Below are 12,532 nucleotides of genomic sequence, written 5' to 3' on the forward strand. Positions count from 1 at the left end.
CGGGCAGGAGAGACCGTGAGACTCCTATCTCCAATAAACCACCAGAAAACCGGAAGTGGCGCTGTAGCTCAAGTGGTAGAGCCCTCGCCTTGAGCTGAAGAGCTGAGGGACAGCGCCCAGGCCCAGAGTTCAAGCCCCACGACCGACAAAAAAAAAAAAAAGAATAGATCTGAAGCTGACCGGGGAAAGACAGGTTTTGCTACCTCCTGGAATCACCTCACATTGTCTTATAGTTTGTGGTTCATGTTTTAGTATCAGGGATGAGGAACCTTTTACTGCCAAGGGCCATTTGGATATTTATAACTCCCAAGGACCATAAAAAATTAGTACCAGTCAGGCTCCGGTGGCTCACACCTATAATACTAGCTACTTAGGAGGCTGAGATCTGAGGATTGTGGTTTAAAGCCAGCCCTGGTAGGGAAGTCTATGAGACTCTTATCTCTAGGAGTAGAACTGTGGCTCAGGTGGTAGAATGCTAGCTTTGTACAAAAGAAGCTCAGAGACAGTGCCCAGGCCCTAAGTTAAAGCCCCAAGTCTGGCACACACACAAAATTAGTATAGGTATCCACTACAGGCACCTGGCAAGAAGTATACAAAAAATATGTGTGGTTGAGGCTGGGAATGTGGCTAGTGGTAGAATGCTTGCCTAGCATGCATGAAGCCCTGGGTTCGATTCTTTAGTATAACATACACAGAAAAAGCCACAAGTGGTGCTGTGGCTCAAGTGGTAGAGCGCTAGCCTTGAGCAAAAGAAGCTCAGGGACAGTGCCCAGGCCCTGAATTCAAGCCCCAGGACTGGCAAAAAACAAAAAACCAAAACATGTATGGCACCAGGCACTGGTAGATCACGTCTAGCTACCTTAGGAGGCTGAGATCAAAGGATCACAGTTCAAAGCCAGCCTGGGTTGAAAAGTCCCTCTGAGACTCTTGCTTCTAATTAACCACTCAAAAACTGGAAATGGAGCTGTGTCTCAAAGTGGTACAGTGCTAGCCTTGAGCAAAAGTACAAAAGGAGGGGGGGGGGGAGAATGGAAAATAAACACAAAGGGAAAAAAAGTACAAAAGGACAGCCCCTAGGCCCTGATTTCAAGCCCCATGACTGCGTACAAAACAAACATGCGTATCTGTCCTGTCATGTACCAAATGATTTCTTGGGCCTTGAATAGCTCATGGGCTGGACATCCCCAGCCCTGAGTGGTGCTTCACCTCAGTGTATACTGACTATTTCTTGATTTTCAAATGAGAGTTCCAGAGGCATGAATTAAAGCCATAAGGGCAACCAGGGGACTCTTGACTAGATAAAATGTGGGCTCATAGAAAAAAACTGAAAAATATCTCTTCCCTCTTCCTCTTCTCCTAGGAAAACTACAGACTGTGGCTGAAAAGGAAGTGAAAGGCGCTGTGTATTCTATGGTGGAGTTTAACGGGAAGCTCCTTGCCAGCATCAACAGCACGGTGAGGCCACACCTTGTGGGATTGTACTTCAGGTGGCACACCACTGTCTGCAGAGCATTTCTCTTGTTTCCTGGAGCTGTGTGTGTTCAGTGTTGGGAATCAAGCCCAGAACCTTGCATATTCTATTCTAGGGAAGCACTCTACCCTTGATTGAATCCCCAGTTTGACTATATATACTTAAATATAATAGTTTGACTCTCTGTCCTCCCCCCAGTAGCCACCCATTAATGTTAAAAAGCAGGTGGACCTAACTAGTGGCTCATCTATAATCCAGACTACCAGGGAGGTTTGAAGTTTGAGGCCAGTTGATGCAGAAAAGTCTTCAAATCCCCTTCTCAACTTCTTTTTGGGTGTTTTTAGTGCACACATATCCCAGCTATGTAAGGAGGTAAGATAAAGTTATAGGCCAACCAGACAAAAGTCCAAGAGATTCCCTCTCAACCCGAGGTGCTGGTGCATCCCTGCCTTCCAGGTGAATTGTGGGCCAGGCATTCACCTATGCAGAATAGGAGCCCCTATCTCAAAAATAACCAGTTCAGGTGTGGCTCCTGTCTGGTAAGTGCAAGACCCCAAGTTAAAATCTTAGTACCACCCAAATCCAAACAAATAAAATTGAGAGAGAGAGAGAGAGAGAGAGAGAGAGAGAGAGAGTGTGTGTGTGTGTGTGTGTGTGTGTGTGTGTGTGTGTGTGTGTGTGTCCTGGTTGAACTCGGTCTGAGCACTGTCCGTGTGTGTGTGTGTGTGTGTGTGTGTGTGTGTGTGTGTGTGTGTGTGTGTGTGTGTGTGTGTGTGTGTGTGTGTGTGTGTGTGTGTGTGTGTGTGTGTGTGTGTGTGTGTGTGTGTGTGTGTGTGTCCTGGTTGAACTCGGTCTGAGCACTGTCCCTGATTTTAAGAGAGAGAGAGTATGTGTGTGTGTCCTGGTTGAACTCAGGGTCTGAGCACTGTCCCTGAGCTTCTTTAGCTCAAGGCTAGCGCTCTACCACTTGAGCTACAGTGCCACTTCCAGCCTTTTCTGCTTATGTGGTACTGAGGAATCAAACCCAGGGCTCCATGCATGCTAGGCAAGCACTCTGCCAGCTAAGCCACATTCCCAGCCTAATAATGCATTTTAACATGAGATATTTATTTATTTATTTAGTTATTGGGGGGGGGGGGTCCGGTTGTGAAGCCTGAACTCTGGGCCTGGGCGTTATCTCTCAGCTCTTCAGCTCAGGGCTAGCGCTCTACCACTTGAGCCACAGCACCACTTCCGGCTTTTTTTCTTTTTGCTTATGTGGTGCTGAGGAATCGAATCCAGGGCCTCAAGCATGCAAGGCAAGCGCTCTACCACTGAGCCACCTTCCCAGCCCGTAACATGAGATATTTAAAACATTATTTCAACATGAAATTTAAAAACATTTTTTTTAGTCATGTGGCTTGAACTCAGGGCCTGGGTGCTGTTCCTGAGTTCTTTTGCTCAAGGATGATACTCTACCACTTTGAGCTATAGAACCTTTTCTGGTGGTTAACTGGAGATAAAAATTTCATGGACTTTCTTATCTGGTCTGGCTTTGAACCATGATCCTCAGATCTCAACCTCCTGAGCAGCTAGATTGCAGGTTGTGAGCCATCAGCACCCAGCCGTGCAATCAGTTTAAACACTATTAATGAGACTTTTTTCTTAAGATTAAAATCTGTGATTTTTACACTCATAGCACTTCTCAACCTGGAGTAGCCACATTTCAGGTGTTTTGTAGCCACATGTGGCAATAATTAGATCTGGAGTCTTTATGGGAAAGAATGAGAGTTGGACATTTAGTGATAGTGAGCTTGATCTTGACTGTCTCCATGGTGATGGTGAATGGGACACAGAGTATAGAGAGGGAGATGGTGTTGGCAGGAGCATATGGCTGAGGTAGTTTCTTTACTCCAGTCATTGGAGGAGTAGAGGCACAGAAGGGATAAGGTTGAAGATCAGATGCTCAAAAGGAACTCTGCTGATGGAGGTGTGGTGGACCTAATTCTTAATTCTTTTGTGTGTGTGTGTGTGGGGGGGGTGACAGTACTGGGGCTTGAACTCAGGGCCTGGGTGTTGCCCGTGAACTGCTTTGCCCAAGTTTGATGCTCTACCACTTGAGCCACAGTTCCACTTCTGGCTTTTTGGATATTTTATTAGAGATACGGGTCTAAATGAACTTTCATGTGCAGGTTGGCTTTAAAACTCAAGTCTCAGACTCCTGAGTAGCTGAGTAGCTAGGATTATAAACATTATTATTAGTCCCTCTTGGTGAATAATGTGTGGAGCTGGCGTTCCTTGAATATATCTTTGAGAAATCTTGGCTTACTGCATTGTGCCTTCCAAGTTTAGATATGCAGTGGCCATGGCTGAATGACCTGGGCCTGGACAGCCTGTCTAGTCATACATATTGTGTGTCTTCCTGAGCAGTGGGCAGTGCCGAATACTTCCACCTGTCCACTGGTTGGAAGGCCTCTTTGTTCTTTTAGAGATGTGGTTGATTCAAGAAGAATTGCAGTAAAAGGGGGATAGTGTTTCTTTTATCCTCTTGAGGGCAGTGGGGTGTCCACAGAAGCTAGTTCTTTAGATTCCTTTAGTTCCCAGCAACGTTTCTGTTACTTTCCTGTTGTTTACTTGCTAGGTTCATATAAAAAAGTTCCAGGGATGTGCATGTTTTGGGAAAGGTTGAGAAAAGGCAGTTTGTTAGGAGTTCATCTGTTCCTTTCTGACCAGGGAATTGGAGATGGATCTTCTCTTTCTAGAGATTTTTCTGTAGGTCTTTTACCAAATGTAAGTTTAAAAAAGACTCTTGCAATGTATTATACTTACAATACTAATACAAGTTTTATACCTGTATTATTATTTCTTTGGCCTTATGCTCTCCCTTAGCTTGTTCGCTCAAAGCTGGTGATTTGGTGCTTGAGCTCTATCTCTACTTCTGGCATTTTGCTAGTTTATTGGAGATAATAGTCTCTTGGGATTTGTCAGCCAGGGCTAGCTTCCAACTACAATTCTCAGATCCACAGATCTTAGCCTCCTGAGTAGCTAGGATAACAAGCACGAACCACTGACAATAGGCTGGACTCCTTTTTTTTTTGTTTGGTCATGGGTCTTAAACTCTGGGCCTAGGCACTGTCCCTCAGCTCTTCAGCTCAAGGCTAGTACTCTACCAACTTGAGCCACAGCGCCACTTCTGGCTTTTTCTGTTTATGTGGTGCTGAGAAATCAAACCCAAGGCCTCATGCATGTGAGGCAAGCACTCTTACCACTGAGCTACCTTCCTAGCCCTGGACTCCTTTTTTATATAAAGGAGAACTTTGTATTCTCAATTTAGTGCTTACTGTTTTCTTATATCATCAGTATTTAATACTGAGAAAAAGAATGTCCCTCCCAGTACTACATAGACCACTTATAACCCCGTCCATCAGACCCTGTGGGTAACAGTGCTTTGGTGGAGAATTGAGTGGGCTAGTCGTTCTTGGAGGACTGGGACCTCTGCTGACTTTAACCCATCTTCCAGGTACGGCTGTATGAGTGGACCACAGAGAAGGAGCTCCGCACCGAGTGCAATCATTACAACAACATCATGGCCCTCTACCTGAAGACCAAGGGTGACTTCATCCTTGTAGGTGACCTCATGCGCTCAGTGCTGCTGCTTGCCTACAAGCCCATGGAGGGAAACTTTGAAGAGGTAGGGGACACAGGCTTCTGATTAAATACCCTGTAGGCATTTCATTGGAAGAATAATCAAGGCCAGTGGGAGCAGAAATGTTTCCTTGGGACACATTCTGTGTAAAGTATTTTTTAAAGAACCCTCAACCTGAGCTCAATTAGATCTTGTCCTGAAAATTGGAATCAGATGGCCTACATTGGTCAGATTTGGGAGGGAGGAATCTCTAGATGTCACCCTGTGTTTAACAGAATGACAGAATAGGACTTGGCTTCTAATAAAAGAAAGACAGGTCCCAGAATTGTATTTCATGCAAACTGCTCACTTGTTTTTTTTAACCACACCTTGTCTCTTTTTAAGATTGCCCGAGATTTTAATCCCAACTGGATGAGTGCAGTGGAAATCTTGGATGATGACAATTTCCTGGGGGCTGAAAATGCCTTCAACTTGTTTGTCTGTCAGAAGGACAGGTGAGTGACCACCACAGGAACAGTGGTGAGGCAGACCTGTGTTGTGTAGGACTGGAGCTCAGTTGCTTTTTGACTAGTAGCATTTCTTTCATGAGAATCAAAAAGCCCATAGGCAGGCTCTCCAGGATGCCCAGCACACATGCTATTCACATCTGTGCTGTGTGTCCACCTTTCAGTGCTGCTACTACTGATGAGGAACGGCAGCACCTACAAGAGGTTGGGCTCTTCCATCTGGGCGAATTTGTCAACGTCTTCTGCCACGGCTCTCTGGTTATGCAGAATCTGGGCGAGACTTCTACCCCTACACAGGGCTCAGTGCTCTTTGGCACAGTCAATGGCATGATTGGTAAGGATACACCTGCAGAGCATGCTCCCACACAGGCCTTCTTTCTGAGACTTCCATTTGGAGGGTTGGGGAAGGAGAAGAGATAGACACCTAGGACTTTGCCACAGGCTGCAGCAAGCTTGTCTCCTTGTGGTGCTTACCTGGTGGACTTGCTGCAGCTCTGGAGCACTCTGCATTCAGCAGCTCATTGCACCCTTCCTTCTTCAGGGCTGGTGACCTCACTCTCAGAGAGTTGGTACAACCTCCTGTTGGACATGCAGAACCGACTCAATAAAGTCATCAAAAGTGTGGGCAAGATCGAACACTCCTTATATCCTTCCCGCCCAGAGCCTCCCTGCTGGGAAGCATCCCCAAACCTGCACAGCGTCTTCAGAAATGCTTGATTAGATTTGTGGACAGAACAGGTTTGTTTGTTTTTTTCCTTTAAAATTTTTCTGTTTGGAAGATTTTAAAACATACACAATGGTTGAGGGAGATGAGAATAAATGCTCACATACTTAGTACCCAACTGGTAGACCATACAGGCAGCTGGTCTGTCCTGGGATACCTTCCACTTCTGAGCTGGCTCTGCCTCTGGCTTCTTGGGTGCATGTTGGACAGGAACTCAGGTTACAGTATAGGAGGGAGATCAGCTTCTTGGGTCTTGCTAGGGCACAACAGGGGAGAGCACTGTGTAGAAGGTACAACTCCAGAAGCTTAAGGGTCAGCTGTCCAGGGACACAAGAGTCCCAAGTCCTGCTGGAAAGTCCTCATCCAGGAATCTTTTGGGCAAGACTTAGATGACTGATTCTCTTCAGGTTCACCTAAAAGTGCTTTTTAAAAAATGTTTATAGCTGGGCACTGGTGGCTTATGCCTGTAATATTAGCTACTTAAGGGCTGGGAAGGTGGCTCAGTGGTAGAACGCTTGCCTTGCATGCATGAGGCCCTGGGTTCGATTCCTCAGCACCACATAAGCAGAAAAGCCAGAAGTGGTGCTGTGGCTCAAGTGGTAGAGCGATAGCCTTAAGCTGACGAGCTGAGGGATAGCGCCCAGGCCCAGAGTTCAGGCCCCATGACCGGACCAAAAACAAACAAACAAACAAAAAACAGAAAATGGGAAGTGGCTCTGTGGCTCAAGTGGTAGAGCCCTCACCTTGAGCTGAAAAGCTCAGGGTCAATGTCCAGGCCCAGAATTCAAGCCTCACAACCAACCGAAAAAAAAGTTTATATCTGCGGGGTGCCAGTGATTTGTGCCTATAATCCTAGTTACTCAGGAGACTGAGACCTGAGGATTGCAATTCAGAGCCAGCCCTGGCGGGTGAGACTCCAATTAACCACCAAAAAACTGGGAGTGGTACTATGGCTATAAGTGGTAGAATGTTATCCTTGAATGAAAAAGCTCAGGGACAGCACCCAGGCTCTTGAGTTCAAGACCTACAACCGACCAAAAAAAAAAAAAGTTTCTATCCATCTGAGCTTTACATAGATAATTTGACCTGTATTTTAAAAACATTTTAAAGATCACCCTAGCTCAGAACCATTGGGTTGTCAATACATTTTTTTTTAATTCCCCAAATGACAAAAGTAATAGTGGCTTCAAGAAGCTGTCATTTCCTCCTCCCATCTTTTTTTTGGGGGGGGGGGGCGGTGTCCGGTCGTGGGGCCTGAACTCTGGGCCTGGGCGCTGTCCCTCAGCTCTTCAGCTCAAGGCTAGCGCTCTAACACTTGAGCCACAGCGCCACTTCCGGCTTTTTTCTTCTTGCTTATGTGGTGCTGAGGAATCGAACCCAGGGCCTCAGGCATGCAAGGCAAGCGCTCTACCACTGAGCCACCTTCCCAGCCCTCCTTCTCCCATCTTGATAGTCCCCACAGACCAGGGTCCTGCTCAGGGTGGGGATGATTGAGAATAAGGGTGTTTCCAGATAGGCCACCTTCCTTAACTCATCTGCCCACCTGGAGATCCTTTCACACTGAGCGAAAGACAGAGCCAGCTACGGGCTTCATTGATGGTGACCTGATTGAGAGTTTCTTGGATATTAGCCGTCCCAAGATGCAAGAGGTCGTGGCAAACTTACAGGTGAGCAGAGGGGCTAGGCCACTCCGATGGGGTCAAAGGTCAGAGCCTGCCTGGTCCCAGTACCTCTCCTTGGATCTGAGTCATCATCAGCCCTGCACAGTGCTTACTGCACAGGCAAGGCAGTGTCATTAGGCTCACAGTACCAAGTCTCAGGCATAGTGCTCAGAACTCTACCCTAAAGGCACATCTCAGAGATCTCTGGTAAAACCTAAAAGTGGGAAGTAGGGTGGTTCTGGAGGTTGGGATATTGCTCCGTGGGGAGGGATATGTACCAAGGGGCAAGAGTGGGTTTCTGGTGAGTCCTTTCTCTCTGGTAGTACTGGGCAGTGAGCATCTCTGTATCCCACCGAAGGCGTGTGCCCCCTTGCCCTCATGGCCTCCCTTCCTGTCATTGCAGTATGATGATGGCAGTGGTATGAAGCGAGAGGCCACAGCTGACGACCTCATCAAGGTTGTGGAGGAGCTCACTCGGATCCATTAGCCCAGGGCAGGGAGCTCCTTTCCTGCTCTCCCTGAAGGCTCTGCTGTTCTGCCCTCCACCCTCCCTCTCCTCTCCCACCGTTGTCTTCTTGGCCATGGGAGGCTTTTCCTTAAGCCCGCTGCCCTGAAAGCCACAGCTCACCTTTGTGGAAATGGGGCTTTCTTAGAACTAAAACCAGTTCACTGGAGACTTGGGAATGGGCTGAAGGTGGGGTATTTTCTCCCTGGATTTTTACCAGTCTTATATGATTCCAGCCATCACCTTGGACCACCAAGTCTTGATTGGTGTGCCAGTTGTCCTCCTTCTGGGGAGGGATTCTGCAGCCCTTGGGCTGAAAGGAAGCGCTGTGTGTGTGTGTGTGTGTGTGTGTGTGTGTGTGTGTGTGTGTGTGTGTGTGTGTGTGTGTGTGTGTGTGTGTGTGTGTGTGTGTGTGTGTGTCTGAGCGTGTGTGTGTGTCTGAGCGTGTGTGTGTGTCTGAGCGTGTGTGTGTGTGTGTCTGAGCGTATGTGTGTCTCACACTCATGCTTTGTCCTCTTTTTATTTAGGTTGTGGGTGTGGGGAGGTGAAGGCACAGGGAAGTGTCAGGAGGGTTTCATTGTCATGAAATGAGCTTCCTTTTGCTTTCTTCTCTTGCCTCTGAGAACATCAGCCTGGATGCCTGTCAGGTCATGGGCTGCCTGAGTGGGAACCTGGGATGGTGGATGATCCCCAAGCCACAGCCCTTTTGTCTCGGGGAACTCCCTTCTTCACAGAGAAGATGGGGGCTGTGAATTGGTTGGTAGTTTCTGAGTTTTACCAAATAAAGTAGAATCTAAGAAGAAAGACCCATTTGTTCTGCCTTTCTGTTCTCTGCCTAGTTCTCCAGCATCCTGGGTTCCGTGCTCACATGCACAAAGCAGGTGTCCTCTGCTTCAAGGGGCCACACCTCCAGCCCAGGTCATTTTTTGTGATATTCCTAGTGGTTCTTTGAAAGCATCTGCTAGTAACCTACTGGTCCTGGGGCTTGGTGAGCTGCCTTTTCTGTCCCCATTTGCAGCCAGCATTGCTCCTGGACCACTAAGCAGCTCCACTAAGCAGTACCTCACTACTTCCTTTTGCCACATTCATTTGCATCTCATTTCCCTTGGTAAGCTCAAGTGAAGTCAAGTGGCCTTTTTTTTTTTTTTTTTTTTTTTTGGTCCTGGGGCTTGGGTGCTATACCTGTACTCTGTAGCTCAAGGCGAGCACTCTACCACTTGAGCCACGGCGCCACTTCCTGTTTTTTATTGATTTATTGGAGCTAAGACTCTCACGGACTTTCCTGCCTGGACTGGCTTTGAACTGTGATCCTCCGCTCTCAGCCTCCTGAGTAGCTAGGATTACAGGCGTGAGCCACTGCTGCCCGGCTCCAGTGGCCTCTGTGAGGCTCACCATTTGGACCAGCAAACAAAGCATGTCATCTGTCAGCAGGGCAGGGTGGGCACATTAGGAATAAAGGCTGCTTTGTCCCAGCAGGGTTGATCCTGGGCATATTTGTTGGTTCCTTTAAGACCAGCCTTTGATAGGGTGTCAGGAAAATTATGATGTTAGGTTGTGAGAGACTATAGCTTAAAGTAAAGGAAAGCTCAAGGAATCAATCATCTTTTTTGATGGGTCTAAGTAAGTTTACTTCCTCAGAGACATTTGTGAATTATTGCCCTTTTCTCCTTTACTGTTTTTGGATTTCTAAGGGTGTCAGATAAGGATCTTCAGAGAAAAAAAATCAATACATTGAAAAGCTACCATTCAAATATGAAACTCAACACTGATTTGAATTCTTTTTTTTTTTTTTTTTTGGGTCCGATCGTGGGGCCTGAACTCTAGGCCTGGGTGCTGTCCCTCAGCTCTTCAGCTCAAGGCTAGCGCTTTACCACTTGAACCATAGCACCACTTCTGGCTTTTTTTTTAAATTTTCTGCTTATGTGGTGGTGAGGAATCGAACCCAGGGCCTTGTGCATGCAAGGCAAGCACTCTAGCACTGAGCCACCTCCCAGCCCCTGATTTGAATTCTTAAGAGTCAGGGCTTGGATTTGAAAGAGGTTGGCCCCCAGAGACCAGCCTTAATGAGGCAGGCAGGCAGGCAACATCTCTCAGCTTATGATTCTTTAAAAAATATAATCGTAAACCAGGCATCGGTGGCTTAAGCCTATAATCCTAGCTACTCAGGAGATTGAGATCTGAGGATTGAGGTTGAAAGCCAGCCGGGGCAGGAAAGACCATGAGACATCTCCAGTAAACCACCAGAAAACCAGAAAGTGGTGCTGTGGTTCAAGAAGTGGTAGACGCTAGCCTTGAGCTGAAGAGCTGAGGACAATACCCAGGCCCAGAGTTCAAGCCCCATGGCCGACCAAAAAAAAAAAAAATGTAATCCTAGTAGAGTGTATTGACTATAAGGTGCCAAGCAAGACCAAAAGGAATGTGGTAGGGGTGATGATTATGGTGTTTTGTTTAACTAGTGAGACAGGATCTCACTAGCCTAGGTTGGCTTTGAGCTCAAGACCCAGCTTCAGCCTTCGAAGTGCTGCATTATAGGTGTAGACCACAAAGTCCAGCCATTCAGGGGCTCTGCAGTGGTAAAACCCTCTGGCTACTGAGGCCTACTATATTGTTACTTAAAGCTGTAGAGTCCTTGCAGTGTTTTGCAGTGTTTTGTTGTTGTTTCCTGTAATCTGGGGCACATTGACTGGGGGCTGAGTTCTGGCAACCCTTTAGAAGCTGACATTCCTCTGTCATTCCCACATCCCTTCTGAAAAGCATTAATCACCTCCTAGGGGTAAAAGGTCTTTGGAGCCTTGCTCCAGCCAGCTGGCCAGTGCTACAGGAAAGCGCTGATGAGCTAGTCTCACTCCAGGCCTCAGCATGAATGGACCTTGGGGAGAATAGAAACACTGACTCATCACACGGCCATTTGGAAGGATCTCAAGCCAGAGGCCAGCATCCTGCAGCCAACAATAACTTGGATCCTTTGCTCTCAGTGGAGGGTCCTTTTGTCACTAAGAAGCCACAAACCAGAGACAAGAGGAGGACACAGCAACTTCAGTAAGGGATATCCCTAAACTAGTCCTTGAAGATGAAGTAGGGTTAAGCTAGAGATTCTCAAGAGTCAAACTAAATCCCCAGGCCAAACAAGAAGGCAAGGAAAAAAAGCAAAAATGGAATCAAAGGAGCCAACTGTTAATGGCCAGGTGGGTTCCAAGAAGTTTGGGAAACAGGGAAAGTGAAGGAAATGCCAAGAGCAGTGCAAAATTCCCATCAGGAATTTCCTACCTCGTCTGTCTCCAGAATGTGCCTTAGGAGGGCTGAAAACCTTGGACCCCACCCCTACCCCTTCTCCTTTTTGGGAGCCTTTTTGGCTTTTTGCTGGCTAATTGGAGATAAGAGTCTCACAGACTATTGCCTGGGCTGGCTTCTGATTTTTGTTTTTTTCTTTTTTGGTCGTGGGGCTTAAACTCGGCCTAGGCACTGTCCCTGAGCCCTTCAGCTCAAGGCTAGTGCTCTACCACAGCACCACTTCCAGTTTTCTGGTGGTTAATTGGAGAGAGTCTCAAACTTTTCCTGCCTAGGCTGGCTTTGAACCACGGTCCTCAGATCTCAGCCTTCTGAGTAGCTAGGATTACAGGCATGAGCCACCAGCACCCAGCTTGAGCTAGCTTCCAACAGTGATTCTATAATTATAGCTCAGTCCCCTTAGTAGCTAGGATTACAGACTGGGCCACTGGGTGAGGATTTTAAGTGCAAGTTGCGTCTCCTGCCACCTGCCATCGGGGGCAGGGAAGGGGTGGGGGTGATATGGAACAAACCAGAGTGAATTCTACTGGATGAAGGTGGGGACATTAGCCCATGTGTGTTGGAGGCTGATAAATGGCATGAACCATGACATCCAGGTGAAGGAAATGTCCTGTGTGAAGTAAGATTTGGATAACTTCTAGGGCAAGGAAGGAGGAACACAGGTGTGTGAATGGCAGTGGAGGAGGAAAGATGAGCCTTTCCATGTTGGAGACTTGTTAACAAGTAATGAGGCATTTATTTCTGGGCACTAT

At 47.2% G+C, this 12,532-nt stretch overlaps 1 protein-coding gene across 1 annotated transcript in view; it reads left to right on the forward strand.

The window, feature by feature from the left end:
- Ddb1 (damage specific DNA binding protein 1) overlaps nt 1-9,296 on the forward strand; it is a 32,836-nt gene extending 23,540 nt beyond the window's left edge. The window contains exons 21-27 of the mRNA XM_070032209.1: nt 1,361-1,455; nt 4,971-5,141; nt 5,481-5,590; nt 5,767-5,936; nt 6,144-6,246; nt 7,870-7,993; nt 8,391-9,296. Coding sequence (XP_069888310.1) covers nt 1,361-1,455; nt 4,971-5,141; nt 5,481-5,590; nt 5,767-5,936; nt 6,144-6,246; nt 7,870-7,993; nt 8,391-8,474 — 857 coding nt within the window. The 3' untranslated portion in view covers nt 8,475-9,296. The remainder of the gene's footprint in view (nt 1-1,360; nt 1,456-4,970; nt 5,142-5,480; nt 5,591-5,766; nt 5,937-6,143; nt 6,247-7,869; nt 7,994-8,390) is intronic.
- Nucleotides 9,297-12,532: the final 3,236 nt, after the last annotated feature.

The sequence above is a fragment of the Dipodomys merriami genome, unplaced genomic scaffold (assembly GCF_024711535.1).
Source record: "Dipodomys merriami isolate MVZ:Mamm:240054 unplaced genomic scaffold, mDipMer1.0.p SCAF_21, whole genome shotgun sequence".
Taxonomy (NCBI): domain Eukaryota; kingdom Metazoa; phylum Chordata; class Mammalia; order Rodentia; family Heteromyidae; genus Dipodomys; species Dipodomys merriami.